This window comes from Somniosus microcephalus, chromosome 14, assembly GCF_052327205.1.
Source record: "Somniosus microcephalus isolate GS21.2 chromosome 14, FLI_Smic_1.0, whole genome shotgun sequence".
Classification (NCBI taxonomy): Eukaryota; Metazoa; Chordata; class Chondrichthyes; order Squaliformes; family Somniosidae; genus Somniosus; species Somniosus microcephalus.
The window spans coordinates 70,581,185-70,607,839 of record NC_141000.1 but is presented as its reverse complement, the minus strand read 5'-3'; the positions used below and the strand labels follow the sequence as shown (position 1 = coordinate 70,607,839).

Sequence of the window (26,655 nt, the reverse complement as noted above, 5' to 3'; positions counted from 1 at the left end):
AATTATGATTATCCAAATGTCCTGTTACTGTCTCCTTAATAATGGACTCCAATATTTTACCTACCACAGATGTTAGGCTAACCGGTCTATAGTTTCCAGCCTTCTGTCTACTGCCCTTTTTAAATAAGGGCGTTACATTAGCAGTTTTCCAGTCTGCCGGGACCTTTGCTGAGTCCAGGGAGTTTTGGAAAATTATTACCAATGCATCCACAATCCCTACCGCCACTTCCCTCAAGACCCTAGGATGTAAGCCATCAGGTCCAGGTGATTTATCCGCCTTGAGTCCCATTATTTTACCGAGTACCACTTCCTTAGTGATTTTGATCGTGTTTAGCTCCTCCCCCCCATAGCCCCCTGTTTGTCCAGTGTTGGGATATTCTTAGTGTCATCTACTGTAAAGACTGATACAAAATATTCAGTGTTTTTGCCATCTCCATATTTCCCACCATTAATTTCCCGGTCTCATCCTCTAAGGGACCAACATTTACTTTAGCCACCCTTTTTCTTTTTATATAACTATAAAAACTCTTACTATCTGTTTTTATATTTTTTGCTAATTTACTTTCATAATCTATCTTCCCTTTCTTAATCAATCTTTTTGTTATTTTTTGCTGTCTTTTAAAGTTTTCCCAATCCTCTATCCTCCCACTAGATTTGGCTACCTTATATGCCCTTGTTTTTAGTCGAATACTATCCTTAATTTCTTTACTTAGCCACGGATGGCTGTCTTTTCTTTTACACCCTTTTCTTCTCAGTGGAATATATTTTTTTTGGAAGTTGTAAAATAACTCCTTAAATGTACACCACTGATCATGTATCGTCTTACCCTTTAATCTATTTTCCCAATCCACTCTACTCAATTCCGCTCTCATACCTTCATAGTCTCCTTTATTCAAGCTTAGCACGCTTGTTTGAGATCCAACCTTCTCACCCTCTAATTGAGTATGGAATTCAACCATGTTATGGTCACTCATTCCAAGGGGATCCTTTACTAGGACATTTTTAATTAATCCTGTCTCGTTACACAGGACCAGATCTACGGTTGCTTGCCCCCTGGTCGGTTCAGTTACATACTGCTCAAGAAACCCATCCCTAATACACTCAATGAACTCATCCTCAAGGCAGCCCTGCCCAATTTGATTTGTCCAATTAATATGATAGTTAAAATCCCCCATAATTATAGATGCTCCCTTATTACAAGCCTCAACTATTTCCTGATTTATACTCCGTCCAACAGAGTTGCCACTGTTCGGAGGCCTATAGACTACGCCCACTAGTGTTTTTTTCCCCTTATTATTCCTTACCTCCACCCAAACTGTTTCATTATCCTGATCTTTTGACCCAATATCATTTCTCTGTATTACAGTGATTCCTTCCTTTATTAACATAGCCACCCCACCTCCCCTTCCTTCCTGCTCCTGGGAGATCAAGGCTATCCTCTGAAGGCATGGCTTATGGCACCCGGCTGGAATGAAGCACCAGTGTCATAAGGTTCATTCAAGAACCAGAGTATTAACAAAGCACATTATTGGCATGTTTAAGGCTGCTTTAAGTGCTTGTATCATAGACTCATAGAATGGTTACAGCACAGAAGGAGGCAATTCGGTCCGTCGAGCCTGTGCCGGCTCTCTGCAAGAGCACTTTAGCCAGTCCCACTCCCCCGCCCTTTCCCCGTAGTCCTGCAAAAAAATTTCCTTCAGGTACTTATCCAATTCCCTTTTGAAAGCAATAACAACAACAACTTGTATTTATATAGAGCCTTTAACGTAGTAAAACGTCCCAAGGCGCTTCACAGGAGTATTACAAGACAAAAAATTTGACTTGGAGCCACATAAGGAGAAATTAGGGCAGGTGACCAAAAGCTTGGTCAAAGAGGTAGGTTTTAAGGAGCATCTTAAAGGAGGAAAGAGAGGCGAGAGGTTTAGGCAGGGAATTCCAGAGCTTAGGGCCTAGGCAACAGAAGGCATGGCCACCGATGGTTGAGCGATTATAATCAGGGATGCTCAAGAGGGCAGAATTAGAGAAGCGCAGCTATAGAGTCATAGAGTTATATAGGACAGAAAGAGGCCCTTCAGCCCATCGTGTCAGCGCCAGCCATCAAGCTCTATCTATTCTAATCCCATTTTCCAGCACTTGGTCCATAGCCTTGTATGCTATGGCGTTTCAAGTGCTCATCTAAATGCTTCTTGAATGTTGTGAGGGTTCCTGCCTCTACCACCCTTTCAGGCAGTGAGTTCCAGATTCCAACCACCATCTGGGTGAAAAAGTTTTTCCTCAAATCCCCTCTAAACCTCCTGCCCCTTACCTTGAAACTATGCCCCCTGGTTATTGACCCCTCTACTAAGGGGAAAAGTTCCTTTCTATCTACCCTATCTATGCCCCTCATAATTTTGTACACCTCAATCAGGTCCCTTCCTCAGCCTTCTCTGCTCTATGGAAAAAATCCCCAGCCTGTCCAGTCTCTCCTCATAGCTGAAACGCTCCAGCCCAGGTAACATCCTGTGAATCTCCTCTGCACCTTCTCCAATGCAATCACATCCTTCCTATAGTGTGGCGACCAGAACTGCACACAGTATTCCAGCTGTGGCGTAACTAGCATTTTGTACAGCTCCATCATAACCTCCCTGCTCTTATATTCTATATCTCAGGGGGGTTGTGGGGCTGGAGGAGATTACAGAGCTAAGGAGGGGTGAGGCCATGAAGGGATTTGAAAACCAGGATGAGAATTTTGAAACTGAGGCGTTGCTTAACCAGGAGCAAATGTAGGTCAGCGAGCACAGGGGCGATGGGTGAACGGGACTTGATGCGAGTTAGGACATGGGCAGCCGAGTTTTAGATGACCTCAAGTTTACATAGTGTAGAATGCGGGAGGCCAGTCAGGAGTGCTTTGGAATAGTCAAGTCCAGAGGTAACAAAGGCATGGATGAGGGTTTCAGCAGCGGAGGAGCAGAGGCAAGGGTGGAGACGGGATATGTTACGGAGGTGGAAATAGGTAGTCTTAGTTATGCCGCAGATATGTGGTCGGAAGCCCAGGGTCAAATATGACACCAAGGTTACGGACAGTGTGGTTCAGCCTCAGGCATATGTTAGGGAGAGGGATGGAGTCAGTGGCTAGGGAATGGAGTTTGTGGCGGGGACCAAACTTGGTATTCCCAATATTTAATATGGGAAAGTTTCTGCTCATCCAGAATGGGATGTCGGAGAAGCAGTCTGACAATTTAGAGACCGTGGAGGGGTCGAGAGAGTGGTGAGGTAGAGCTGGGTGTCGTCAGCGTATATGTGGAAACTGATGCTATGTTTTCGGATGATGTCGCCAAGGGCCAGCATGTAGATGAGAAATAGGAGGGGACCAAGGATAGATCCTTTGGGGACACCAGAGGTAACGATGCAGGAGCGGGAAGAGAAGCCATTGCAGGTGATTCTCTGGCTATGATTAGATAGATAAGAATGGAACCAGGCAAGTGCAGTCCCACCCAGCTGTACGGCAGTGGAGAGGTATTGGAGGAGGATGGAGTGGTCAACTGTGTCAAAGGCTGCAGACAAGTCAAGAAGGACGAGGAGGGATAGTTTACCTTTGTCACAGTCACAAAAGATGACATTTGTGACTTGGATGAGAGCTGTTTTGGTACTGTGGCAGGGGCGGAAACCTGATTGGAGGGATTCAAACATGCAGTTGCAAGAAAGGTGAGCACTGATTTAGGAGGCGACAACATGTTCAAGGACTTGAGAGGAAAGGGAGGTTGGAGATGGGGTGGTAATTTGCAAGGACGGAGGGGTCAAGGGGTGTTTTTTTTTTTTTTTTTTTGAGAGGGGTGATGATGAGAAAGGGACAGTACTTGAGGAGAGAGAACCATTAACAATGTCAGCTAACCTGGGAGCCAGAAAATGAAGTTGGGTGGTCAGCATTTTAATAGGGTAGAGGGAGCAGGAAGTGGATCTCATGGAAAAGATGAGCGGGGAGAGGTCATGAGGGGAGAGTGGAGAGAAACTGGAGAAAGATGTGAGTTCAGGGCTATAGCAAGGGGGAACCTTAGAGGAAGTTTGGCCCGGTGGGCTAGGGGAAAGAAGAGAAGTGGCAGAGGCAGCTGAACAGATGGTTTCAATCTTAGAGACAAAGAAGTCCATGAGCTCCTCACACTTGTTGTCGGAGGTAAGGGTGGAGGAGACAGGGGAGAGGGGTTTCAGAAGGCAATTAGTAGTGGAGAATAGAAGCCAGGGTTTATCTTTGCATTCGAAAATTATTCTGGAATAGTAAGCAATTTTGGCAGACGAGAGCAGGACCCAATAATGCTTTATGGTCCAGCCAGATCTGTACGTGAATGGCTAAACCAGTTGCCTGTCATATCCATTCAAGTCTCTGTCCCTTGGACTTAAGGGAGCGAAGATGAGGGCCATACCAGGGGGAACGGCCAGGGTGAGAGAGGGTAATTGTTTTAATAGGGACTAGGGCATCAAAGGTGGTGGTGAGGGTATGGTTGAGCAGATCGGTAGTTGCAGAAATGTCGTGGTGAATGGAGGGCCAAAGGCTGGGATTTTATAAGTGCAGTTGTAAGAGAGTTGGGAGAGAGCTTTTTCCAGGGGCGGACACAGGAGGAAGTAGGGTTGGGTTGGGGGGGTGGGGGATGTGGGTGGAGAGCGATACGAGGAAGTGGGCAGAGATGGCCTTGTCTGCGATTGACACGATGGGAGTAGTGAGGCTACGAGATGTGGCAAGGTCGAGGGGGTGGCCGTGAATATGGATTGGCGAGTTTACATGGAGGGAGAGATTAAGGGAGGATAGGAGGGTAGTGAACTCAGAGAAGAGAGAGAGCACGATGAATTGAGATGGAGGTGGAAATCACCGAGGATGAGAAGTCGTTCGGTGCAGAGGCTGAAGGAGAAAAACAGTGAAGATATCTCTGTAATAAAATTTTTATGGTACTTGGATGGGCGGTAGAGAACGAGAATTTCAAATGAGAGGCGAGAGGAGTGGAATAAGGTGAGATGCTCAAAGGAGGAGAAAGTTCCAGAGGAGATGGGGGACATACCAAGTTGTGATTTGGTGATGAGAGCCACACCGCCACCACAGCAGTCTGAACGGGGCAAGTAGTGGAAGGTATAGCCAGGCGGGGAGGCTTCATTTAAGGGTAAGGTGTCATCACCCCTCAGCCAAGTTTCCGTCAGGGCCATGATGTTGATAAGCTCATGGATGGCAAGGTCCTTGTTCGCAAGTGAACGGACATTCTGGAGGGTGTGGGGAGAGGGTCGGTGATGGCTGACCCACTGCCAGCGATCACAGGGTCAGCGATGGGAGGGGTGAGTTGGACGGGGAGGAGATTGGCAAGATTAGCCCCCAGTGGATGCGCTGGGCGGGAAGGTCGGCGAGAGAGTAGGATGGGACAGTTGGGGTTGCTGCTTGTTAGGAGGCAGCGATGAGTGCCTCTATGGGCCCTTCGTAGGATGCCAAGAGAGGCACAGAGGGAAGCTGTAGGCTTATTGAAGAGGGGGTCAAGTCTGGCATGGTGGCAGGAGAGTAGGAAAGTCGACAAGTAATGAAGGAGGCATGATGACAGGAGAGAGCGGTGAGGGAAGGATAGAGAGAAAAGAAAAAGGGGAAGAAAAAAGTGGAAAAAGAAATGAACAGCTCCGCTCCAGAGCGGCAGCCAAAGTGTGCATGCGAATGGACACAGGGGAAAAGCTCAGGTTACATAGTCCTGGTTATGTAGTAATTAATGGAATACATATTTCCTGGTAGCAGGGAATAGGTTGGAGACAATAATAGGGAGACAAGGGTCAAAGTCAAAGGTCCCATGGAGGGACAAAGCCGACGTAAGCAGGATGGAGCCGGCATGGAGCATTGACAAACCGCTGTCCAAATTCAGAGACAGGTGTAGCAGGGGAGTGAAGTCCAGAAGCTATTTGAAGGGTAGAGAGTTCGAGGATGGAGGTTGTTGCCATAGGAATGAGAGTCGGTAGCGGTGCAGAAAGATGATGGCGAAATTGACGCAAGTTGAAGGTCACCGTAGATACTGTAAAACCACAAGCCAGCATCCAGCAAAGCTGAAAACCAGTAGAACCAGTTCAGCAGAGAGACAGCCACAGTTTAAAAGTTATTTTTAAAAAGTCTTTTAGCGGCAGAGTTAGAGACACAGCAGATAAGTCTTACAGTGTAATCCAGTGCAGAAGCATAGTTGTACAGTAGTTTGAACTTGTAGTTTGGGCTGAAGTGCTTTCACTATCAGAGCCAGGGTATCTGAAACAATGGAAGAAAGGAGATTGGGGGAAGAAAGGGCAAAGGATGGCAATGGATGGCCACGGGTATAGTTGAAGAGAAGAGCAGCTCAGTAAGGAGTTGCCAACCCAGGAGCCATCTTGAAATCATCCATGATAATAAGATTGAAAGCCACGATTAAATCTGCCTCCAACACCCTTTCAGGCAGTGCATTCCAGATCATAACCACTCGTTGTGTAAAAAAGTTTTCCCTCGTGTCGCCTTTGGTTCTTCTGCCAATCACCTTAAATCTGTGTCCTCTGGTTCTCGACCCTTCCGCCAATGGGAACAGTTTCTCTCTATCTACTCTGTCTAGACCCCTCATGATTTTGAGCACCTCTATCAAATCTCCTCTCAATTTTCTCAGCTCTTAAGGAGAACAACCCCAGCTTCTCCAGTCTATCCACGTAACCGAAGTCCCTCATCTCATTAAGCGTGTAATAATAATTATTCTTGACCATTATTACACATACATTTTTAAGAGCACACTTACGACAATACTTTGAGAGTTCACCGGAGAATTCACACAGTTCTCGAGCTCTACGGGTCCACAGCTGATCAGGCCTCATCGAATTCCGAGATATCTCTCTCAACACCTGCTTTTTTATACCTTTATTCCAACGCGGCTACATGAGAATCCATAGTATTACCTCATTCAAGTAGCTGTTATCCATCAATGATAACTGCAATTTTAATAAGAATAACTCCTCAGCTAGCTTCACCTTGACTTAAACTGTCAATCAAATCATTCAAATGGAGACAGTAACAAAGAGATTAATGACAAAGGCCCCCTACAGGCGACGTTATCACTTGCATTATGCAGATACTGTATGTCCTTGGAGAAGTTAATCCCTAACTATAAATTCCTACAACAAAGGAAACTTGTTTGTCCACTGCTGAATTTCTTATCAGCTAAAAGCTATCTCTCCTTGTTCTGTCTTTGCAGTCTTTAGTTTAAATGACTTCCTTCCCATCTGAAAAGGATGATATATTCGCAGATCCATTCTCCCGCAGAATTTGTTATCCAATAATTATTGAAAGGCCTCTTAATTATGTTTACTGTCCAAATCTATTATTTTAATTGCATTTTATTTTAATAAAATAGAGCAAACATGTCTAACAGAAACTCACTTAACAAACAAAAGCTAAAAGTTAATATAAAGAAATTAATATGAAAGGAACCCTTTCCTTACACCACTTCCTTTTATCTAAACCCTATTCTCACTAAATTGCTGACCATCCAACTTCCCTTCTGCCCCCCACCCCCCCCGAACCCCCCCCAGTCTACCTGACATTGTAAATGGTTCCTCCACATATCTCCCTTGGCTCAGTGGCAATTTTTGTCTGATTACAATTCTGTAAAGCGCCTTGAGACATTTTTCAAAGATAATGGTGCTATATAAATGCAAGTTGTTATCATTAGAACCAATTTACTTGCCAAGAAAATGACTCTATATATATTTTGAAGTAACTTCAATTTCTGATGTTTTTGTGGTGAAAGCAAAATTGCTGGGAGTTCCAAGAATATTTATAGCTTTTTTCTAAAAGAGAAAAGAAAACTGCAGGGGAGGCGATTACAACCAGATGATTATGGCCCAGGTTTGTAATTTGACACATTAAGATTTCCCTGTCTGCCGTTTCATTTTGAGTGCCGAAATCATTTGGACTTTGAGACAAAGCAAAATAAATTTGAAGAAACGAACCCCAAGAAACCCTAGAGATTCATGGTAGCACTTTGGCTACAAAAGTAAATCTAAAAATAACTTAATGTGTTGATTTTTTCAAATAAATTCATTCTCCTCTTCACCTGACTACCAGTCCCTGGTCTAAGAAGACTAGTAGATGATCTGCTCCCTTACCTCTACCAGTGCTGTTTTGCAACTGGCCACTGGAAGCATGTAACAGTAATCAAGAGTACTTCTTCTCTATTTTCCCTCCTTCCCTGTGCAATTTGAAGCACTTCATTTCTGCATGCCATTTACTTCACAATAGCACAACTGAGATCAGTAACTTATCAAGAAACGGTCTATCAATCCAGGGATGTGAGTGCTGGAGCACCAAAACCCACTGCACTGAATTCATTTATGAGTCCGTTTTTATCTAAATAAAATAAAGTAAGATATATAGTTCCATTTATTCCCAAGTCTAATTTACTATATCATCTTCCATGTAAATATTGTAGAAATGTCTTAGGTAGGGAATGCATGTCACAGTAACTAGCAGATTGTCTTTTCATCTCCGGGACCTTTGTTTGAATCCAGCCAAGAATAATGAGATGAAAGTCTTCATCCCTGCTGGCTATAAGGGTCCTATATGAGCTGGTCAGTTTCAACCCAGCTCCTCTTGGACACAAGCCTTTAGCACAAAAATGCTCATAATTCTATCATTTCAATTAGACAGGCCACAAGGGTGAGAAGCAGAGGAAACTCACACTGGTACTTTCCACCTGACCTGTGTTATGATTCATCTGGGAGTCCTGGTGGTATGTGGAGGGCTTTGTTTCCAAGTAATGGATATAATCGGCAAAGAAAAATCATAATACCTAAAAAAAACTCGAACACCCTGCTGTCATTTTCATTCAGAGCATCAAGTTTAATCTTTGTGCTGGACAGGCATTATATGGATTAATTGCCAAGATTATTTTGGGAAGCAAATAATTTTCTCCTTAGTTTACTTTTGCAGTTTCCACCTTATCTTGTACCGCTCTAGAGAGTGCATACACCCCAAATACACATTCACCCTCATTGTGAGGGAGAAATAGTTTTGCCAGCGGGCATCTCCACTATGTACTCAGTGCTATTTCTGCACAGGCCACTGGGAAGTATGAATCCTGGAAGAAATGGGTTACATACTCTAAAAGTGGCAAACACCTGTGTTAATACATCGTGCCCCTTAAGAAAGGTTCTATAACAATGCACAATCGCAAGGCAGAAACATTATAGAGCAGACTTTTGGGTTTTAAAACAACAATTCCAATGTTTGGATTGCTCTGGCTGTGCCTTAAAAGTATTATCTGGAGTGAGCTGGAAAAATAATTGTAACATTATTGCACTATACTGTAACCGAAAGAAATATACAGATACTTGTATAACAAAGCAGCAACAAGCCAGTTCCCAAGAAGAGGGATGAGGGCACTTACACCAACAACCTGTAAGCAGCAACAACTCACTAACAACCTGCTCGTCGATGGACAGTTTGGGTTCCACCAGAACCACTCAACTCCAGACCTCATCACAGCCTTGACCCAGATTCAAAATTAAAACAGCATTCAACCAAGGAGCCCGAGCAAAATTGAAGTCAATGAGGATCATGGGCAAAACTATCCAGTGACTGGAGTCACGCAGCATTCTCGGCCAAGCCATCTTCAACTGCTTCAATAAGAGTTTCCCTCCATTATGAAGTCAGGAGTGGAACTGTTCACCAATGATGCCACAATGTTCAGCTCCATTCACAACTTCTATGATATTGATTTCAAACAGTAAGTTTATTTTAGATTTCCGTTATTCGCTTATAGAAATGCTACTGCAACCTGTAAAGGGTTGAAAAAAACTTCACTATCCAAGCCAATGGCCCCTTTCCCTTGGGCTGCATCCTACAGTAACAGGCAAAAACAAATAAAACAATATGACACATCAGGGGTTAAATGCTGCAGATAGCTATGAAAGCTTTACATCACTAAATGATTCAATGACTGACTACAATAATAGTCATACATAAATAATGGCCTGGAATTTGCAGTCAGCAGCGAAGCAAAGGCGTTCGCCGCTGGACCTGGAGAAAGCTGCCCACAAAGATCTTGCAATCTCTGTTGGCCTTTCTCGACGTGCAGGTGTAGAATAGTGGGGAATCCCTAGTGCGAGCTGCTGTGACGTCAACAAGCTGTCTAAGCAGCCAATCAAAATGCAGAATTCTCACAGCCAGGAAACCAGGAGTGAAGCAGCTTCTTTGATTCTGACTTTTTTTAAATGTTAGAAAGCAAAACAAATATTGGGGCCCTCACATGGGGAAACATGTAAACCTGAAATAAATATGAACAAACTTTTAAAAAATATAATTTTTTTAAAGTTTCTTAAAAATTATAATTTTTATAATTATGGAGAAATTTGACACTCCACAAAATTAAAATTAGTTTTTCAGGGCCGTAACGTTTGTTTAGCAGTCGATATGCTGTTAAAACCCCATTTACACCTAATCCAATAAGGACCAACTTTTAATGGGGTATTTAACAGCGATATTACTGCGGACAAACCCAAGTTTTCATCAGTTGCACTGATTGCCGGCTATTGGGGTTGGGGGGGGGGGGGGGGGGGGGCACAGCGCAGCCAGTGTCGGAGTAGTGAATGACTGACAGCAACTTCAGGATTTTTGCGCTACATCCTGAAGTTGCGGTCAGTTTCAAAGGGGTAATAACAGCGAGCGCTGTTCGTTCGCTGTTATTACCCACCGCAAATTCCAGGCCAATATTCCAATGCTATATACCGAACGGTAAGAAATATTCTTGCTCCTCTAATTCTGCCCTCGAGCATCCCTGATTATAATCGCTCACCCATTGGTGGCCGTGCCTTCTGTTGCCTAGGCCCTATGCTCTGGAATTCTCTGCCTAAACCTCTCCGCCTCGCTATCTCTCTTTCCTCCTTTAAGACACTCCTTAAAACCTACCTCTTTGACCAAGCTTTGGGTCACGTGCCCTAATTTATCCTTAGCAGCTCGGGATCAAATTTTTTGTCTTAAAATTCTCCTGTGCAGCGCCTTGGGATGTTTTACTATGTTAAAGGCGCTATATAAATACAAGTTGTTGTTGTTATATTTTCATCATAAAAAATAAACCCTACATAAACAGTACTTGCATGTGTGCATTAAAAATATTCTTGTCCAATTTTTTCTCATCCAAAGACACTGACTCTGGTTGGGGTGTGGTTCCACTGGAGCCGACAGACCTCTAGTACCTCACCCAAGTGGCCATTCTCCATGTGCATGACTAAAGGGTGACTTTTGGCAGGTGGAAGCCATCACAGGCAAGCCTAATTCTGTTCTCAACAATTTTCATATGTGCATTTTCCAGCAGGAATTACTGGATGGTGATGAGAGGAAGCTCTGGCTGATCCTCCCTCTCCCCAGCCTAGGGATACTGAGAATTAAAGCACTCAGTTGCTGAAATCAGCGAACTCAGTACAGAGCAGAAATTGCATCTCTGAATCTTGTCTGTATGGCTTGGTATCACACTCATTGTTACTATTACCTACAAGGCTATTGAAAAAATGATTTTAAAATATGTGGTGTTTTAATACAAGCTGAGCTAACAAAGGATTTTTAAAAATCGTTTATGGGATGTGGGCATCGCTGGCAAGGCCAGAATTTATTGCCCATCCTTAATTGCCCTTGAGAAGGTGGTGGTGAGCCACCTTCGTGAACCGTTGCAGTCATGTGGTGAAGGTACTCCCACAGTGCTGTTAGGTCCATTGCTGTGTCCATAGCCGGTGCCGATGTTGATGCCGGGTGATCTGTCTGGTTTCATTCTTATTATTGTTTTTTGTAGTGGTTTGTTACAACTGAGAACTAGGCCATTAAGAGTCAACCACATTGCTGTGGGTCTACAGTCACATGTAAGCCAGACCAAGTAAGGATGGCAGATTTCCTTCCCGAAAGGACATTAGTGAACCAGATGGGTTTTTACGACAATCCAGTAGTTTCATGGTTACCATTACTGATACTCACTTTTTATTCCAGATTTATTTAATCTGGATTACAACTACATTTATTTTACCATTATTACATTAAAAAAATGCAGATGTTGACAGCTACAAGGAGCATTCAGCACTATGTGAAGAGTTAAACATCAGCTTTCAATTGCAACATCCAATTGTAAGGTTATACACGAACAACAACTTGCAGAGATGTGGGTTTAGGAATAGGCCGAAAGGTGGGGGGTGGGGCAGGAGGATTAGTTTGGTTTGGCGGGAAAGGGGAAGAGGAGGGAAGCAGTAGAGGCAACTGAATGGATAGTTTCAATCTTGGGTGATAAAGAAGTCCATGAATTCCTCATTTATATTGTTGAAGGTGGGGTGGGAGGGTGGAGAAGGGCAGGCAAGAGGCAAGTGGGCTTTAAGGAGACGGTTGATAGTGGAGAAAAGAAGCTGGGGGTTATCTTTGATCTCCAGGATGTTCTTGGAGTAGTGAGCAGTTTTGGCAGGAGAGGACAGTGAGGCCTGATAGCACTTAATGTGGTCCAGCCAGATCTGGCGATGGATGGCTAAATCAGTTGTGCACCAGATACATTCAAGTCTGCGTGGGAATGAAGATAGGAGCAGACACAGTAAAGACTTTGTTGTGGACAAGAACATCAAAGGTGGAGGTAAAGGAGTAGTTGAAAAAATCAACAGCTACAGAAGAATTGTGCTGAATGGAGGGCCGAAGCCTAGGCAGTTGCAAGTTTGAAAGTGACTTGGGGGAAGACTTTTTTCCAGGGGCAGATGCAGAAGCAAGTGGGTTGGAAGAGGGTTAAGGGGATGTGGGTGGTGAAGGATAATAGGAAGTGGTCAGAGATGACTCTGTCAGTGATCAAGACCCTGGGAGCAGGCAAGATTGAGGAGGTTGCTGTGAATATGGGTAGGAGAGATTACATGGAGGAAGGACAGGAGGGCAGTGGGTTTAGAAGAGAGGCAGCAGGAGGACTTAAGATAGAGATTAAAATCACTGAGGATGAGGAGTTGCTTAGTGCAGAGACAGAGGGAGAAAAGGAGAGAGGTTTTCTCAGGGAGAAACTCAGGGTGGGGGTGGCGCGGTGGACAACCAGAATTTTAAAAGGCGAGACGTGAGGGGTGAGGTACCTCGAAGGAAGGGAAGGTACCAGAGGAGGAAAGGGAGAGACCAAGATATGACTTGGTGATAAGGCCTACACCACTAGCGCAGCAGTTCGGGCAGGGCAACTAGTGGAAATTGTCAGGTGGAGGAGGCTTCGTTAAGGGGCAAGGTGTTGCCATCTATGAGGCAAGTTTCAATTAAGATGGCTATTTATATTAAAATCTTCTTCCAGCAACTATTAAAAATACTGGGATCATTTAAAACTCCACTATAGGAGGAGCACACTTCAAACAATGAGGTGTATCTAGCCGAGGTCGCAACTAAAGCTGGTTCATGTATGTTCCATGGCTGCTACTGCTGCAGTCATTCATTAGTTCTCCGCTGTTGAAAGGAAAGGACTTATTTGTACACTGTGATAGCAATTTCATTTGTTGAAACTCAAATACCTCACATATATATTTTAGTCTTTTAAAGTTTATTATCAAAGATATATAACTCACCTCTTAGGAGATTTTTCAAAATTTTGCAATGGAGAATGGAATTCTGAACTTCTGGTTTATACATAGTGGTGATCTCTATTCTGCATCTCTGCCTTTTGGTTCCAGTAAGTAATGCAACCCAATTCTAAGCTTTAAAAGCCTTAAATTTACTGAGGTGGTCCAGTAGAGCAAAGCGTTAAGTGTGCTGGTCTAAAACTGGAAAACCTGAGGTTGACTCTCAGTACGGGCTGTTAGCTGCTAATCTCAACCAGAAAGTTAAGCACAGCACCTAGCAGAGACCAAAATAACAGGAAAAAATAGTCAGGGCTTCCAACTCAGTTTACATTTCTGCACTCACTCACTCAATTTGCTACAAAGAAGCTAATCCCCTATCTACTGTGCTGACTGTATGAATACTTTGTGAAGATATTTTGGAGGAGAGGGTAAGGAAAGGTAATTAACCCAGACTTGCAGCAATCAGTGAGATCCAGATAATTTTACTGTATAAGCAAACTTCAGCAGTTTGTCTGTGGATTCAGTCCACTCAGACATTCAGATTTGTTTTTAAAAGAAAAAAAAAAAATCACCGATAAACTCAAAGCACAGAGGGCTAGATTTTACAAATATTCATAGTAAAATCTAGCTGAACAGGGATTTCATAGTCATAGGTTTCCAGATGTGCAGATGCAAGAAAAATTACCAGCAACTCTCCAAATGTTGCACATAACTCTTCAGCTATTTAGATAGATGTTATTTGCAAAACCCTAGTATGTGTAGGGAAAAATTATAGTTTGGTCTACTTATTTTTAAGAAGTACTTTAATCAACAATCTACAAAGGAAGTTCAAAGAGAGAATAACGCCTAGTTCAATACTCACACTGCAAAGCGATCTGTTCTGCTTTCTTTCACCAAGTTGAAATACAGGTTGACTGTGATACAACAAACCCATGCCAGGGAACACCAGTCTGTATGTGAACAGGAAATTAGTTAAACATTAAAGGCAAAATGCGCATACACACATAGATCTAAAGGATCATTTTCCGACTTCAGGCTTCCAAGAGGGAGCCTCTCTCACACCGAGCACATATCCGAAATTCAAGTGCACATTTAAATTAATGGTTGGAAAATCATGCTCAGCACATATTTGAATTTCCAATATATACTCCCGGCAGCTTGGTCCCCCCACCAAGAACGCAAAGGTTTGAAAATTATCCATGTAGCTTGCTCTGAAGGAGACAATTATTTCCATAACTTCACTGCTATCAACTGAATAGCAGCAGTGTACTTACTTTCACTCCTTACCTCAAACCAATGCCTCTCTAAAGTAAACAAAGTTCCTGCTAGATTATCTGAAAGTTTAGTTTTGTTTTTTTAAATGACTTTAAAGTTATTTTGGGGAAAAAACTGGGTTTATCTGAAGCAGAAGCACACAATTACTTTTTCTCCCCCTGCCTGAAACCACTAACATTGTTGGACTAGCCACTTCCCTCTCAGTCTACTTGGAAGTCTTCCGCTTCAGAATGACTATATTGTGCAGGGGTGTAACTACCGAGGTGAAGCTGTACACATACCAGTCAATCTACTGCCTTCCTTTGCCAGCCTTTGAGCCCTCTTGGACCCAAGCACAGACTTGTAGACATTGTCTTATGTGCCACTTTCTATACTTTGAAAAGCCAAACAGGTGCTGAATGAGTAAAGCTCCAAATCACTCCAATTGATTTCTCCATGCCTGTGGAGATAAGGTTGAAATAAATTTGTATGCAATTGCATAAATTGTGTATGCATTCCCATACCAATGTTTTGGTGTGACAGGTACAAGCTATGGCCATGTTGTCCATATATTTCCTCAGCACACTATGATAATGGTGCCTCTCTGTGAGAAGAAGCAGTGGGCAAAAAGCACTTGGCAGGGCTTCATGGAGCCCCATCCTGACATTTACCAGCACATTTTCTCAACATGGCTGCAAAAATGGTGCAATACCCATTTGATGGTAGTTATGCCTTTATATTGATTAGAAAGTTCAGTTACTCATCTTTTTTCACGTTAAGATTGTCATTTGTTCCCAGAACAGTACAAATACACACACATATATTATGGGGCCAATAATGATAATGCAGAGAGGCACCGAGAACACTGCTTCTTGGGCACCCCGTGTACCTACAGCAAAGTGCTAAGATACGAGGTCAGCTCACTTAAGTACATTTTCACTGTTCTCAGCATACAGCATGATGCCGCCGGCGAAGTCACAAGGTTAAGAGGCAGCTATTTTGACACAGCAGCTCTTAAAGGCTTCTGTTCGCCTTTAAAGCTATTCTGCACCTGAATAAAGAAAGAAATGGCTGCAACAAGTGCAACTACTACATCATCCAATAAAGTAGATTTGTAGGTATTGTTGTAAGAAGCCCTATGAAGAAGGAAGTTCCTTTATTAAGATATAAGGGCCACCGTCCAGTGAAAAGCAGGTGGCAGAGAGAGTGTCAGTGGGTGTCTCACCTGTGCTCAGAAGCTGGAAGCAGGAAGAAATCAACTGGTCTCAGGAAAGAAGACAAGTCCTGCTCAGAATTAACGTAATTTTATAACATGGCCCAGCAAGGCATTTTAACAGCACTGCAATTTAAATTTGGGGCAAGATCACAGAGGGAGAATAGAATCATAGAATCTTACAGCACAGAAGGAGGCCATTCGGCCTGTTGTGCCTGTGCTGGCTCTTTGACAGAGCTGTCCAATTTGGTCGCACACTCCAGCTTTTCCCCCCATAACCCTGCAAATTAGTACCCATGGATTGGAGATAGCTAATGTTACCCCACTATTCAAAAAAGGTGGTAGAGAAAAAGCGGGGAATTACAGACCAATAAGCCTGACATCGGTAGTGGGGAAAATGCTAGAGTCCATTATAAAAGATGTAATAGCAGAGCACTTGGAAAACAGTGACAGGATCGGACAAAGTCAACATGGATTTACAAAAGGTAAATCGTGCTTGACTAATCTACTGGAATTTTTTGAGGATGTAACTGGTAAAATAGATAAGGGAGAACCGGTGGATGTGGTGTATTTGGACTTTCAGAAGGCTTTCGATAATGTCCCGCATAAGAGATTAGCGTGCAAAATTAAGGCACATGGGATTGGGGGCAAGGTATCGACTTGGATAGAGAACTGGTTGGCGGATAGAAAGCAAAGAGTTGGAATAAACGAGTTGTTTTCCGAGTGGCGGGCAGTGACTAGTGGGGTACCGCAAGGATCAGTCCTAGGACCCCAGCTGTTCACAATATATATTAATGATCTGGACGAGGGAATTGGATGTAATATCTCCAAATTTGCAGACGACACAAAGCTGGGTGGGAGGGTAAGCTGTGAGGAGGATGTCGAGAAACTCCAGTACGATTTGGACAGATTGGGTGATTGGGCAGAAACATGGCAAATGCACTATAATGTGGATAAATGTGAGGTTATCCACTTTGGTGGCAAAAACAGGAAGGCAGATTATTATTTGAATGGCAATAGATTGGGAGAAGGGGAAGTGCAAAGAGACCTGGGTGTTCTTGTGCACCAGTCGCTGAAGGTAAGCATGCAGGTGCAGCAGGCGGTTAAGAAGGCAAATGGTATGTTGGCCTTCGTAGCAAGAGGGTTCGAGTACAGGAACAAGGATGTCTTGCTGCAGTTGTACAGGGCCTTGGTGAGACCGCACCTTGAGTATTGTGTGCAGTTTTGGTCGCCTTATCTGAGGAAGGACGTTCTTGCCATGGAAGGAGTGCAGCGAAGATTCACCAGGCTGATACCTGGGATGGCAGGAATGACGTATGAGAAGAGATTGTGTCGATTGGGCTTATACTCACTGGAGTTTAGAAGATTGAGAGGGGATCGCATCGAAACCTATAAAATTCTGTCAGGCCTGGACAGACTAGATGCAGGAAGGATGTTTCCGATGGCTGGGGAGTCCAGAACCAGGGGTCATAGTCTAAGGATAAGGGGTAAGCCATTTAGGACTGAAATGAGGAGGAATTTCTTCACCCAGAGAGTGGTGAACCTGTGGAATTCTCTGCCACAGAGGGCGGTGGAGGCCAGTTCATTAAATATATTCAAGAAGGAGTTGGATATATTTCTTAAGGCTAAAGGGATCAAGGGATATGGGGAGAAGGCAGGGACAGGGTACTGAATTTGGATGATCAGCCATGATCTCATTGAATGGCGGAGCAGGCTCGAGGGGCCGAATGGCCTACTCCTGCTCCTATCTTCTATGTTTCTATGTTTCAAGTACATGTCCAATTGCCTTTTGAAAATTGTTATGGAATCTGCTTCCACCACTCTTTATCGGGCCAATAATGATAATGCAGAGAGGCACCGAGAACACTGCTTCTTGGGCACTCCGTGTGCCTGCAGCAAAGTGCTAAAATATGAGGTCAGCTCACTTAAATACATTTTCACTGTTCTCAGCATACAGCATGATGCCGCTGGCGAAGTCATAAGGTTAAGAGGCAGCTATTTTGACATAGCAGCTCTTAAAGGCTTCTGTTCGCCTTTAAAGCTATTCTGCGCCTGAATAAGTGCATTCCAGATCTTAACAACCCTCTGTGTGAAAAAAATTCTCCTAATTTCCCTCTAGTTAGTTTGCCAATTATTTTAAATCTATGACCTCTGGTTACCGACCCACTTGCCAGAGGAAACAGTTTCTTGCTACTTACTCTATCAAAACCCTTCAGACTTTTGAAAACCTCTATTTGGTCTCCCTTTAACCTTCTCTGCTCCAAGGAGAACAATCCAAATCTCTCCACATAACTGAAGCCCCGCATCCCTGCTATTAATCTGGTAAACCTCCTCTGTATACAGCACTGTGGCAACTGTGTCCAAATGCATAGGCATGCTCATGTTTTAATATGGCATTGTACATTACGGTCACAGCAATTTGTTTGCCCTGTGGTTCAGTAAATGTGGCAAGCAGCAACAGGGTACGCTGCCAATGACAAGATGTCTGCATCCTGCTTGTTCACACACTCACAAAAGCTGCTGCTAAAAGAGTTTTAATTTCATCAGCCATGCCATATTTACAAAGTACAGTGGCCTGAAGTTTCCGCTTGATTGCACTGGGTTTTTTCAGTGCCATTCCCCTGATATAGGCATAACTGGTGTTCGGCGATATGCGAATGAGTTTGAGCAGAAACTTGAGGAAAAAACACTTTTCAAAATGGGCGCAATTTTGGTCGCAATTTACGCCAGAATCGCCGACTGCACCAAAGGGGAAACTCTACCCCATTAAGTGCTTTCTAACATTTGTCAGTCAACTTGCTCTTTCCAGCCAAAGCTCTTGGAATGTCACTAGTTTAACATGTCACTTCTAAATCTAACCTTTTGACTTCTAGATTTTGGGCTCCCTCAGAGCAGTAAGAATACTGTACACAAAGTCTCAGAAAATAATTAACCCTGTAGTTATGTAGAACAATTTAAAATATGCAGTGCAAAGCTTACACATTTATTTCAGTTTCTTCTGAGAATGCTACAGATTTAAAACGTTTTCAAAGTCTTCTCTACTTTTGCTTGGAATTAAAAATGTATTGTAAATATTTTTTGGATAATTTAATGTAAACTGTAAAAAGTGAAAAGAAATTTCTGTGCCAAAAGGAATAACAAAGTATGCAAATAATATGCTAAAAATCAGAACTACAACACTGAAAAATCTTAACTGAAGTTGGTACATTAATAATTTAATAGGGTTGGAAAACCTGTATCGTTGGTTAAAGCAATTGCTTTTTTCTCTGAAATTAAAGCCACTTAATTCTATTTAGAAATCAAAGAAGTTCAGAATTTGTGACTTGCACTAGAGGTAAAGGCAGGTTGTTTTTGATTTCACCAGTACACAGTGCCAGTTCTAACTGACGGCAATAATGTGAACAATCCAACAACAAAGAAATCCCACTGAGCTCAATTTATAAAGCTCACTATTTTTAATACTGTAAAACATTAAATGGATTTAAACTGCAGATCTTGTTGGATTTTACATTGACAATTTCAGTTAACCAAAAGGCTAACGCATTATGCAGGTTTAAGTAATCACTGTAGGCTGCTGTGCCCAATGTAGAAGTTACAATTCACAGTGTGTGCTGGCTTGGTGAAGCAGAAGCTTGGTACATTCTCACAGGAAGGGAGGGGATAATAGAGCAGGAGTCACCCTGGGCATACTTATTAGCAGCCAGTAAGAGGCAGGGCCTCTCCAGCAGGAACTTCTTGGCACAAAAAAGACCTGGCAGAGGAAGACAGGAACATTTGCTTTAAATGGAGAGGGGGGAGGAGTTAATAATTGACCTTGCCTTGTCAAGTATAACATGGTACTGAAATCCTACTTTAATATTCCATGGGTTAATCTTATAAGATGGTTTAAAAGCAACAGATAATGCTTCGAGCAGATGTTGTGCAGTCTACTATCATTATTCCTGAGTTGCTTTTACCTTTGTTGCCAAATTACTGAAATAGATAAACCTTCACAACGTTACCTAGCTTGAAATCTGTATCTGTGCTAGAACACATCCCAGATAATTCTGGCCCATAATACAGGATTTTTTCAAAGTCTCTGGGAAGCTTTGTATTGAAGTCATACAGAACACATCATGTCATAATCCCCAGAATGCATTGGGCAGAGACACTGCATGAATATCCTCCTCACCCAATAGTGAAAAAATATACAAACAGGATTCTTCCTTAATATAGCAGCACTTGCATAAGAACACTTGTCACAGGATTTTTTTAGCTGCATGTAAACTAGAAATTAATTATCCATATTATGAAATTATTGTCAACTTACATTACAAAAATAAACTGTACTTTTTTGATTGATGTTGCCATTCAGCACAGACATGTAAACTTTTGCTTTTTGCCTAATCAGTCAAACTAAAGACTTAGGCCTAGAAATTCAGTATCGCCACGTTTGGGGCGCTACAGCCGGGCGTTCGCTAAATTTAGCGCCCGGCGCAACTTAGCGCCACCTTCGCCGAAATTGAGTTGCATCGCCCCAAGAGGTTGCTGCTGCGCTAAAGCAGGCGGTGCATGACTATCATAAGGCGCTAAGCCAGCGAGCCGAGGCGCTACCACCAAGGGCGGGCACAGCGCAGGTGCGGCGAGTTATCGATTGCAGGCAGACACGCTGGCACCGGTCTGCTCTTAAAGGGGGAGGGTCGATTTGGTTTGCAGCCACGCCCTGCACACTGGAGCCCTGATTCTAGGCCTGGACAGACCTGCTTCGACAATGCTACGCCTACGACCATGGAGAAGGCTAGGGAGCGAGCGCAGCGCTTCAGTGAGGGTGCCCTGAAGGTACTGGTTGGCGCAGTGGAGCGCAGGCGACCTATCCTCTTTCCTAAGAGTGGCAGGAGGCCGCTGCCCAGCGAATATAGAAAAGCTTGGAGGGAGGTGGCACACAGAGTGACCTCCAGCAGCATGGTCCCCAGGGCACCAACGCAATGTAGAAAGAAGTTCAACGATCTCACTCGGGTTGTCAGGGTGAGTACCCTTTCCAGTATCCTCTTCATCCCTGCATCTGCACCTCACTTTATGGCCAAAGGGTCCTGAAAGCCCCAATGCCCAGCCCTCATCCAACACCTATGGGACTCTCATGAAAATCACATGCACAATCACCACACTGTCAGGGCTATTCGACCATGGGCGGCAGTGCAGGCAAGATCAGGGCTTGACACTGTCAGGGCTATTCGACCATGGGAGGCAGTGCAGGCAAGATCAGGGCTTGACACTGTCAGGGCTAATCGACCATGGGAGGCAGTGCAGGCAAGATCAGGGCTTGACACTGTACTCAGAGCCCGTCCTTTCTCTTGCAGGGCAAGCTGGCCCACAATAGGAGGCAGCAGCAACGGACCGGGGGAGGCCGTGCTGAACTTAAAGACCTCAGCGACCTGGAGCAGCGAGTGGAGCGGATCATGGCAGGCCGGCTGATTGGCCCCGTCGCCACTGGAGATGCCAACCCCGTTCTGGACAGCAATGGTAAGATCATCACCTTTTTGACCTCTCTCTTTCCACTTGTGCCTCACACCAGCATCCTTTGCCACTCTCGAACCAATGCAGTGCATAGCAGCACTCATGCCTCCCTCGCTGCCGCCCTGTCCTCACTCTAAAGCAACTCTTGTGCCTCCCTGCTTTCAGATGCTGATTCGCCAGGTGAGGAGGCGGGCCCTCAAGCTGGCACTGTGAGTGAATCGGAAGGCGAGGAGGAGGAAGAAGAAGCCGGACCATCAGTGCCATCCTCAGCCGAGGCAGCCCATGGCCATGATGGGGACACGTCTTCCCTGGAGGGGAGCAGGGCGGAAGGGTCTGAGGAGGGTGAAGCTCCGGGACCCAGCGGGCTGCAGCAACGCGGGAGGGGTAGGGAGGCTCGGCGGCTTTCTCCCTGGAGGGTGAGTGCGGCCTCCAGTCCTGCTACAGTGAGCGCAGAGGAGGTGCGGCTCCTTGGTGAAAAGGGCGCCCAGGCTGAGCGCAGGCACATTGAGCTCATGGCTGCAGTGGCAAGGATGCCTGACTGCATAGAGTCACTGGCAAGGAGTGTTGAGGAATTCAGGGCAGCACAGGCCAGGAGTCAGCAGGACGTCACTGCATCACAGGCCAGGAGTCTGCAGGACTTCGGGGCAGCACAGGCGGCTTCCAGCCAAGTGCTTAGTCGTGCCATGCAGTCACTGGCTGGTCTGATGCAGACACAGATCAGGGCCACGCGAGCACTAACTGCTGCCACCCTCGCTGGATCGGCCAGGAATCGCCGGGTCCCTCGCCGCGCCGCAGCAACCCAGCAGTCTGTCCTTCAGCAGATTGCTGCGCATGCTTCAATGCTGGCCCATGCGAGTGCCAGTGTCTCGTCCGACCAGGGAGTGCCTGTGCTCTGTCAGGTTGGCAGCATTCGTGCTGCCAACACGGTCACCCCTCCACTGCAACTGCCACCACCCGTAGGACAGACTGCTGCCGCCCAAGCAGAGTTGGAGCAGTCAGCAGCCGGGCCCTCCAGGCCCAGAGCTGGTCCAGGCTGTCCCCCAAGGGCATCTGCCGACTCACTATCTGACCCTCAGCAGCCTTCCCCCAGCCTTGCTGCAGCCACTGGGGTCCCATTGCGGAGGAGCTGCAGGGCAGGAAGGGGCCAATCCCGTAAGCAAGGCAGATCACCCTCACAGGCCGAAAAGTAGGAGGTGTGGCAAAATGTTGTGTTTGTTTTTTCTGAAGGCCGACGATGTGTTTGTTTTTTTATGAAGACCGACGATGTTGTGTTTGTTTTTTATGAAGGCCGAGGATCATGGTCATTTTTGTTTGACTGTTTTGTTCATTGTCTCCAGGTTGTGAGAGCCAGCTATGTGTCTGACTGTTTTTTGGGGGATTTCTCTGTATTTGTTTGTCATGCGGGAAGGGCCCAGAGTTTGTTAAATAAAAAATTGTCTTTATTCAGATTGTGCATGTTTGCACTTTGAACTATTTGTTGCCTTGACCGCCTCAGGGTTTGCGGAGCGGCTCCATTCATGTTCTTTCAATGGCACAAGCCATTCCCTCAGAGGGGGCCTAGAACCGACTTGCAATAAGCCACCGACGGACGGCCCTTGCACTTTGTGCCTCCCTCCCGTCTTGGTGCTCCTCCTCCTCTGGTGGTGCTCCAATGTCTGCTGGCAGTGGCCGAGTCCTGAGGATAGCCAGGTTGTGCAGCATGCAGCACACTACAACGAAATGGGAGACTCGCTCAGGCGAGTACCGTAGGGCTCCCCAGGAATGGTCCAGACAGCGGAACCGTTGCTTCAGCACGCCGATCATGTGCTCAATGATGTTCCTGGTCGCTTGATGGCTGTCATTGTATCGTTCTTCAGCAGGGGTGGTGGGCGCACGGAGCGGGGTCATCATCCAGGTGCACAAAGGATAGCCCTTGTCCCTGAGAAGCCAGCCTCCTGGGTGAGCAGGGGCTTCAAAAATGTCTGCCATTGAAGTCTGGTGCAGGATGAAGGCGTCGTGGCTGCTGCCTGGAAAGCGGGCATTGACAACTAGTATGAGCTGCCTGTGGTCACACACCAACTGCACGTTCAGCAAATGGTACCCCTTCCAGTTGCAGTAATCCTCGGCATTCTCTAGAGGCGCCCGCAAAGCCACATGCGTGCAGTCAATGGCACCCTGCGCCATGGGGAAGCCCGCTATTCTTGCAAATCCCATTGCACGCTCTTGCTGCTTGTCCAGGGTCATTGGGAAGGAAATGTACTGACGTCTCCTTCTGAAGAGGGCATTCGTGACCTGGCGGATGCAGCAATGCACCGCGAACTGGGAGACATTGGCAATGTCCCCAGTAGCGGATTGGAAGGAGCCGGTGGCATAGAAGTTGAGAGCCACTGTCACCTTCACTGCCACCGACAGAGACGTCCTGCTCCTCAGCTGAGGCTGCAGATCTCTCTGAAGCAGGTGGCAGATCTCAGTGACCACCTCCCTTCTGAATCGAAGCCTCCGAATGCACTGCTCCTCAGACATGTTGAGGTAGGAGAAGTGCTGGCGGTATACCCTGGGAGGGTAAGGCCTCCTGTGCCGACGCCTGTTGGCCCTTCTCCGTCTGGCCATGATTGGCACTCTCTCTTGGCGTCTCTGAGCCCTTGCAATGCAATGCAGAAACCCAACGTTTCCACCCATTGCAGCCCCCATTATATGTGGCCACTCAAGGCTATGGCACTGAAAAATGTATCCAACTGCAAAGCTCTGGCCTGAAGCTAGAAGTACCTGTGCGAGCACTGAGTCAAAGCAGGAAGCTCTCTCCCTTTGTCTCTTTCCAAATCTCTCTCTCACACAGGAGTGGTTCAAAATGGCTACCACAAAGGTTCAAAATGGCTACCACAAAGCATGCAGGAAGAGTCCCCTTTAAATAGCACCCCCCCCCCAGCCCCACAGCGACTGGGAACCGTTCCACTCAACCAGTCGCTGCGCACGCCAGGCGGAAAGGGGGGCGCCACTGAAGTTCCGTTTCGGGGCGCACCAAGGGCGTTGCACCATGAAATGACGTCAGGATCTGCGCGCGCAGCTGAGCGGGCGTTGCGGTTTTGTGCCGCCGCTAAATCTTCACTCAAGTTCACAAGAGGCGCAGATCGCACCGCGCCCGGGCGCTAGCCGCTTCGTGCCCCACTTATCGCCCTCTTAAGGTGCTAGCGGCTGGCACTACCAACTGAATTTCTAGGCAATTTCATTCCAATTGCCAAAGATTCTTCACCAGCAACTCTCGCTTGTATTACTTTGAAACTTGGAGGGCTTCTAAGTTACAAACTCTGCATAATTTTGCCTGTAACACAATTATTCACTTAATGCAACATTCAGAAGCTACACAAAGTCCTAACATCGCTGACTATCTGCAACATGATATAAAATAGGTTAGCAGAGCAAAACACAGATTCTCTTGGCTAATAAAACAACAGTATCTTTAAGAAGTATCAAACCGTCAGAATTAGACACTACAAAAAGTATCACACAGTCTGTGAAATTTTATTTAAATACTGCTGCTGTTATATATAATCTAACTTTATACTGCTCTTCTTTTTTCCTCAACTGACTTTTGTATGACTCCAAGTCCTCACTATTCATTTCCTTAGCATTTTTGAAGTACTTCTGCTTGGTGTTCAGGTTATTTTTGAACTCCTTAATCAGCCACTATCATCTCGATCTTCCTCGATTTCTCTTCTCCTCATACGGATGCACTATCTTTCCACAATATTAAAATTGTTTCAAAATTATTCCATTTTCCCGTTTCATATTCTCGTCCCACTTCCCAATTAACCTTTTCTAGAGCTCTTGGCATAGTTTCAAAGTTTGCTCTCCTAAAGCCTTGCACAACCATGTTGTTATTTTTGATCCTGCTTTTAATTACAGTACTAAATTATATCATTAGGCAAGCCTCGGACTCAGCCCTTCCAAAGTGTTCCTAAATATATAAGTCAGTTCTGCACAGTGATGTGTATATATGTTTATTTAAGTATCCAAGTGCACAGATTTACTTCCAACAAGGGAGAGAGAAAGATGGAGTCCGGTTACGAAATCTGAAAATTACATTTTCCAAATTGTGGAACAAATCCTTTGTAAAAAAAATATCCTATTCCCAATGAGACAAGAGCCCATAGAACTTGTGGAATTTTTCCCATTTAATGTTCAAACTTTAAATGACATGGGCTGTGACTTTAATTGGCAAAAAGTTAACAGCTTGGCTCCATTCATGAACAGACATGTGAACACCACACAGTGCCTTCCTTCTCTGCTACTGCAACTTGATGTGGCAGCTTCAGTTTATTAAAAAAGTAAAGTCCTATGAAGATGAAAAGTAATGTGCTGAATACACTGAAATTTCTTTGGTTTTACACTGTCAAATAATGATGTTAATAACTGAAATACAGCAGCTAAAACTTTACATTGAGCACCGTGCAATATATATTTAATCCAGGAAAAAAAACAATTCTCACTATTCATTCTTATAGAAGTTTTAATTGCAGCTGTCACTGAGCTGATTAAAACCACAATATGGTTTAATTTACTATAGTAACAACAAAAACTATTAACAAAGTATAAACTGCATAGATATATTAAAATCATTACATCCTGTCATCTGTCACCATTAGTTTTCCATGTTAATTGCATCCACACCCCATTATGTTTGTAATAGCCTCCGATACCTGTATGTGATTCTCTAATAGGATTTTCCCCATTTAAAGCACTCAGCCCTTTTGTCACGTTTTTCAGTCACAAAAGCCTGTGATTCTGTGCAATTCCCTATTTTTAAATCTTGGTTGGAATCTGTCTGCAGTTCTGAATATTAGCCACTGGGCGGCTCTGCACCAATTTGAGTTCTCAAACTCATCTTTGTCAGACATCTTGCTAAAGGAGGCCAACAGGTAAGATTTTACCATTTTATCTATATATATAAAGCGGCTCTTCTGTCTGTCTGTCTGTCCGCCTGGTCTCTATACGTTTGGAAGTTACAGAGCGTACCGACGCGCGCGTCGCCTCAAAAGAAAGATTGCGATTCCGGACCGGTCATAGGCGTATTTACGTTTCGGCCGGACAAAAATCCCGCCCGCGGTATCCCAAAAACGTTCAGCGTTCCGCTCATTAGCATCTCATTAGCGACCGTGTGATGTCGAGGTCTT

General features: G+C 44.9%; 1 protein-coding gene across 2 annotated transcripts in view; it reads right to left on the bottom strand.

Annotated features, from left to right (window-relative positions):
- LOC147107543 (uncharacterized) overlaps positions 1–26,655 on the bottom strand; it is a 287,647-nt gene that overhangs the window by 157,850 nt on the left and 103,142 nt on the right. For both annotated transcript variants that reach the window (XM_086006636.1, XM_086006635.1), the window contains exon 6: positions 14,408–14,495. In XM_086006636.1, coding sequence (XP_085862762.1) covers positions 14,408–14,495 — 88 coding nt within the window. The remainder of the gene's footprint in view (positions 1–14,407; positions 14,496–26,655) is intronic.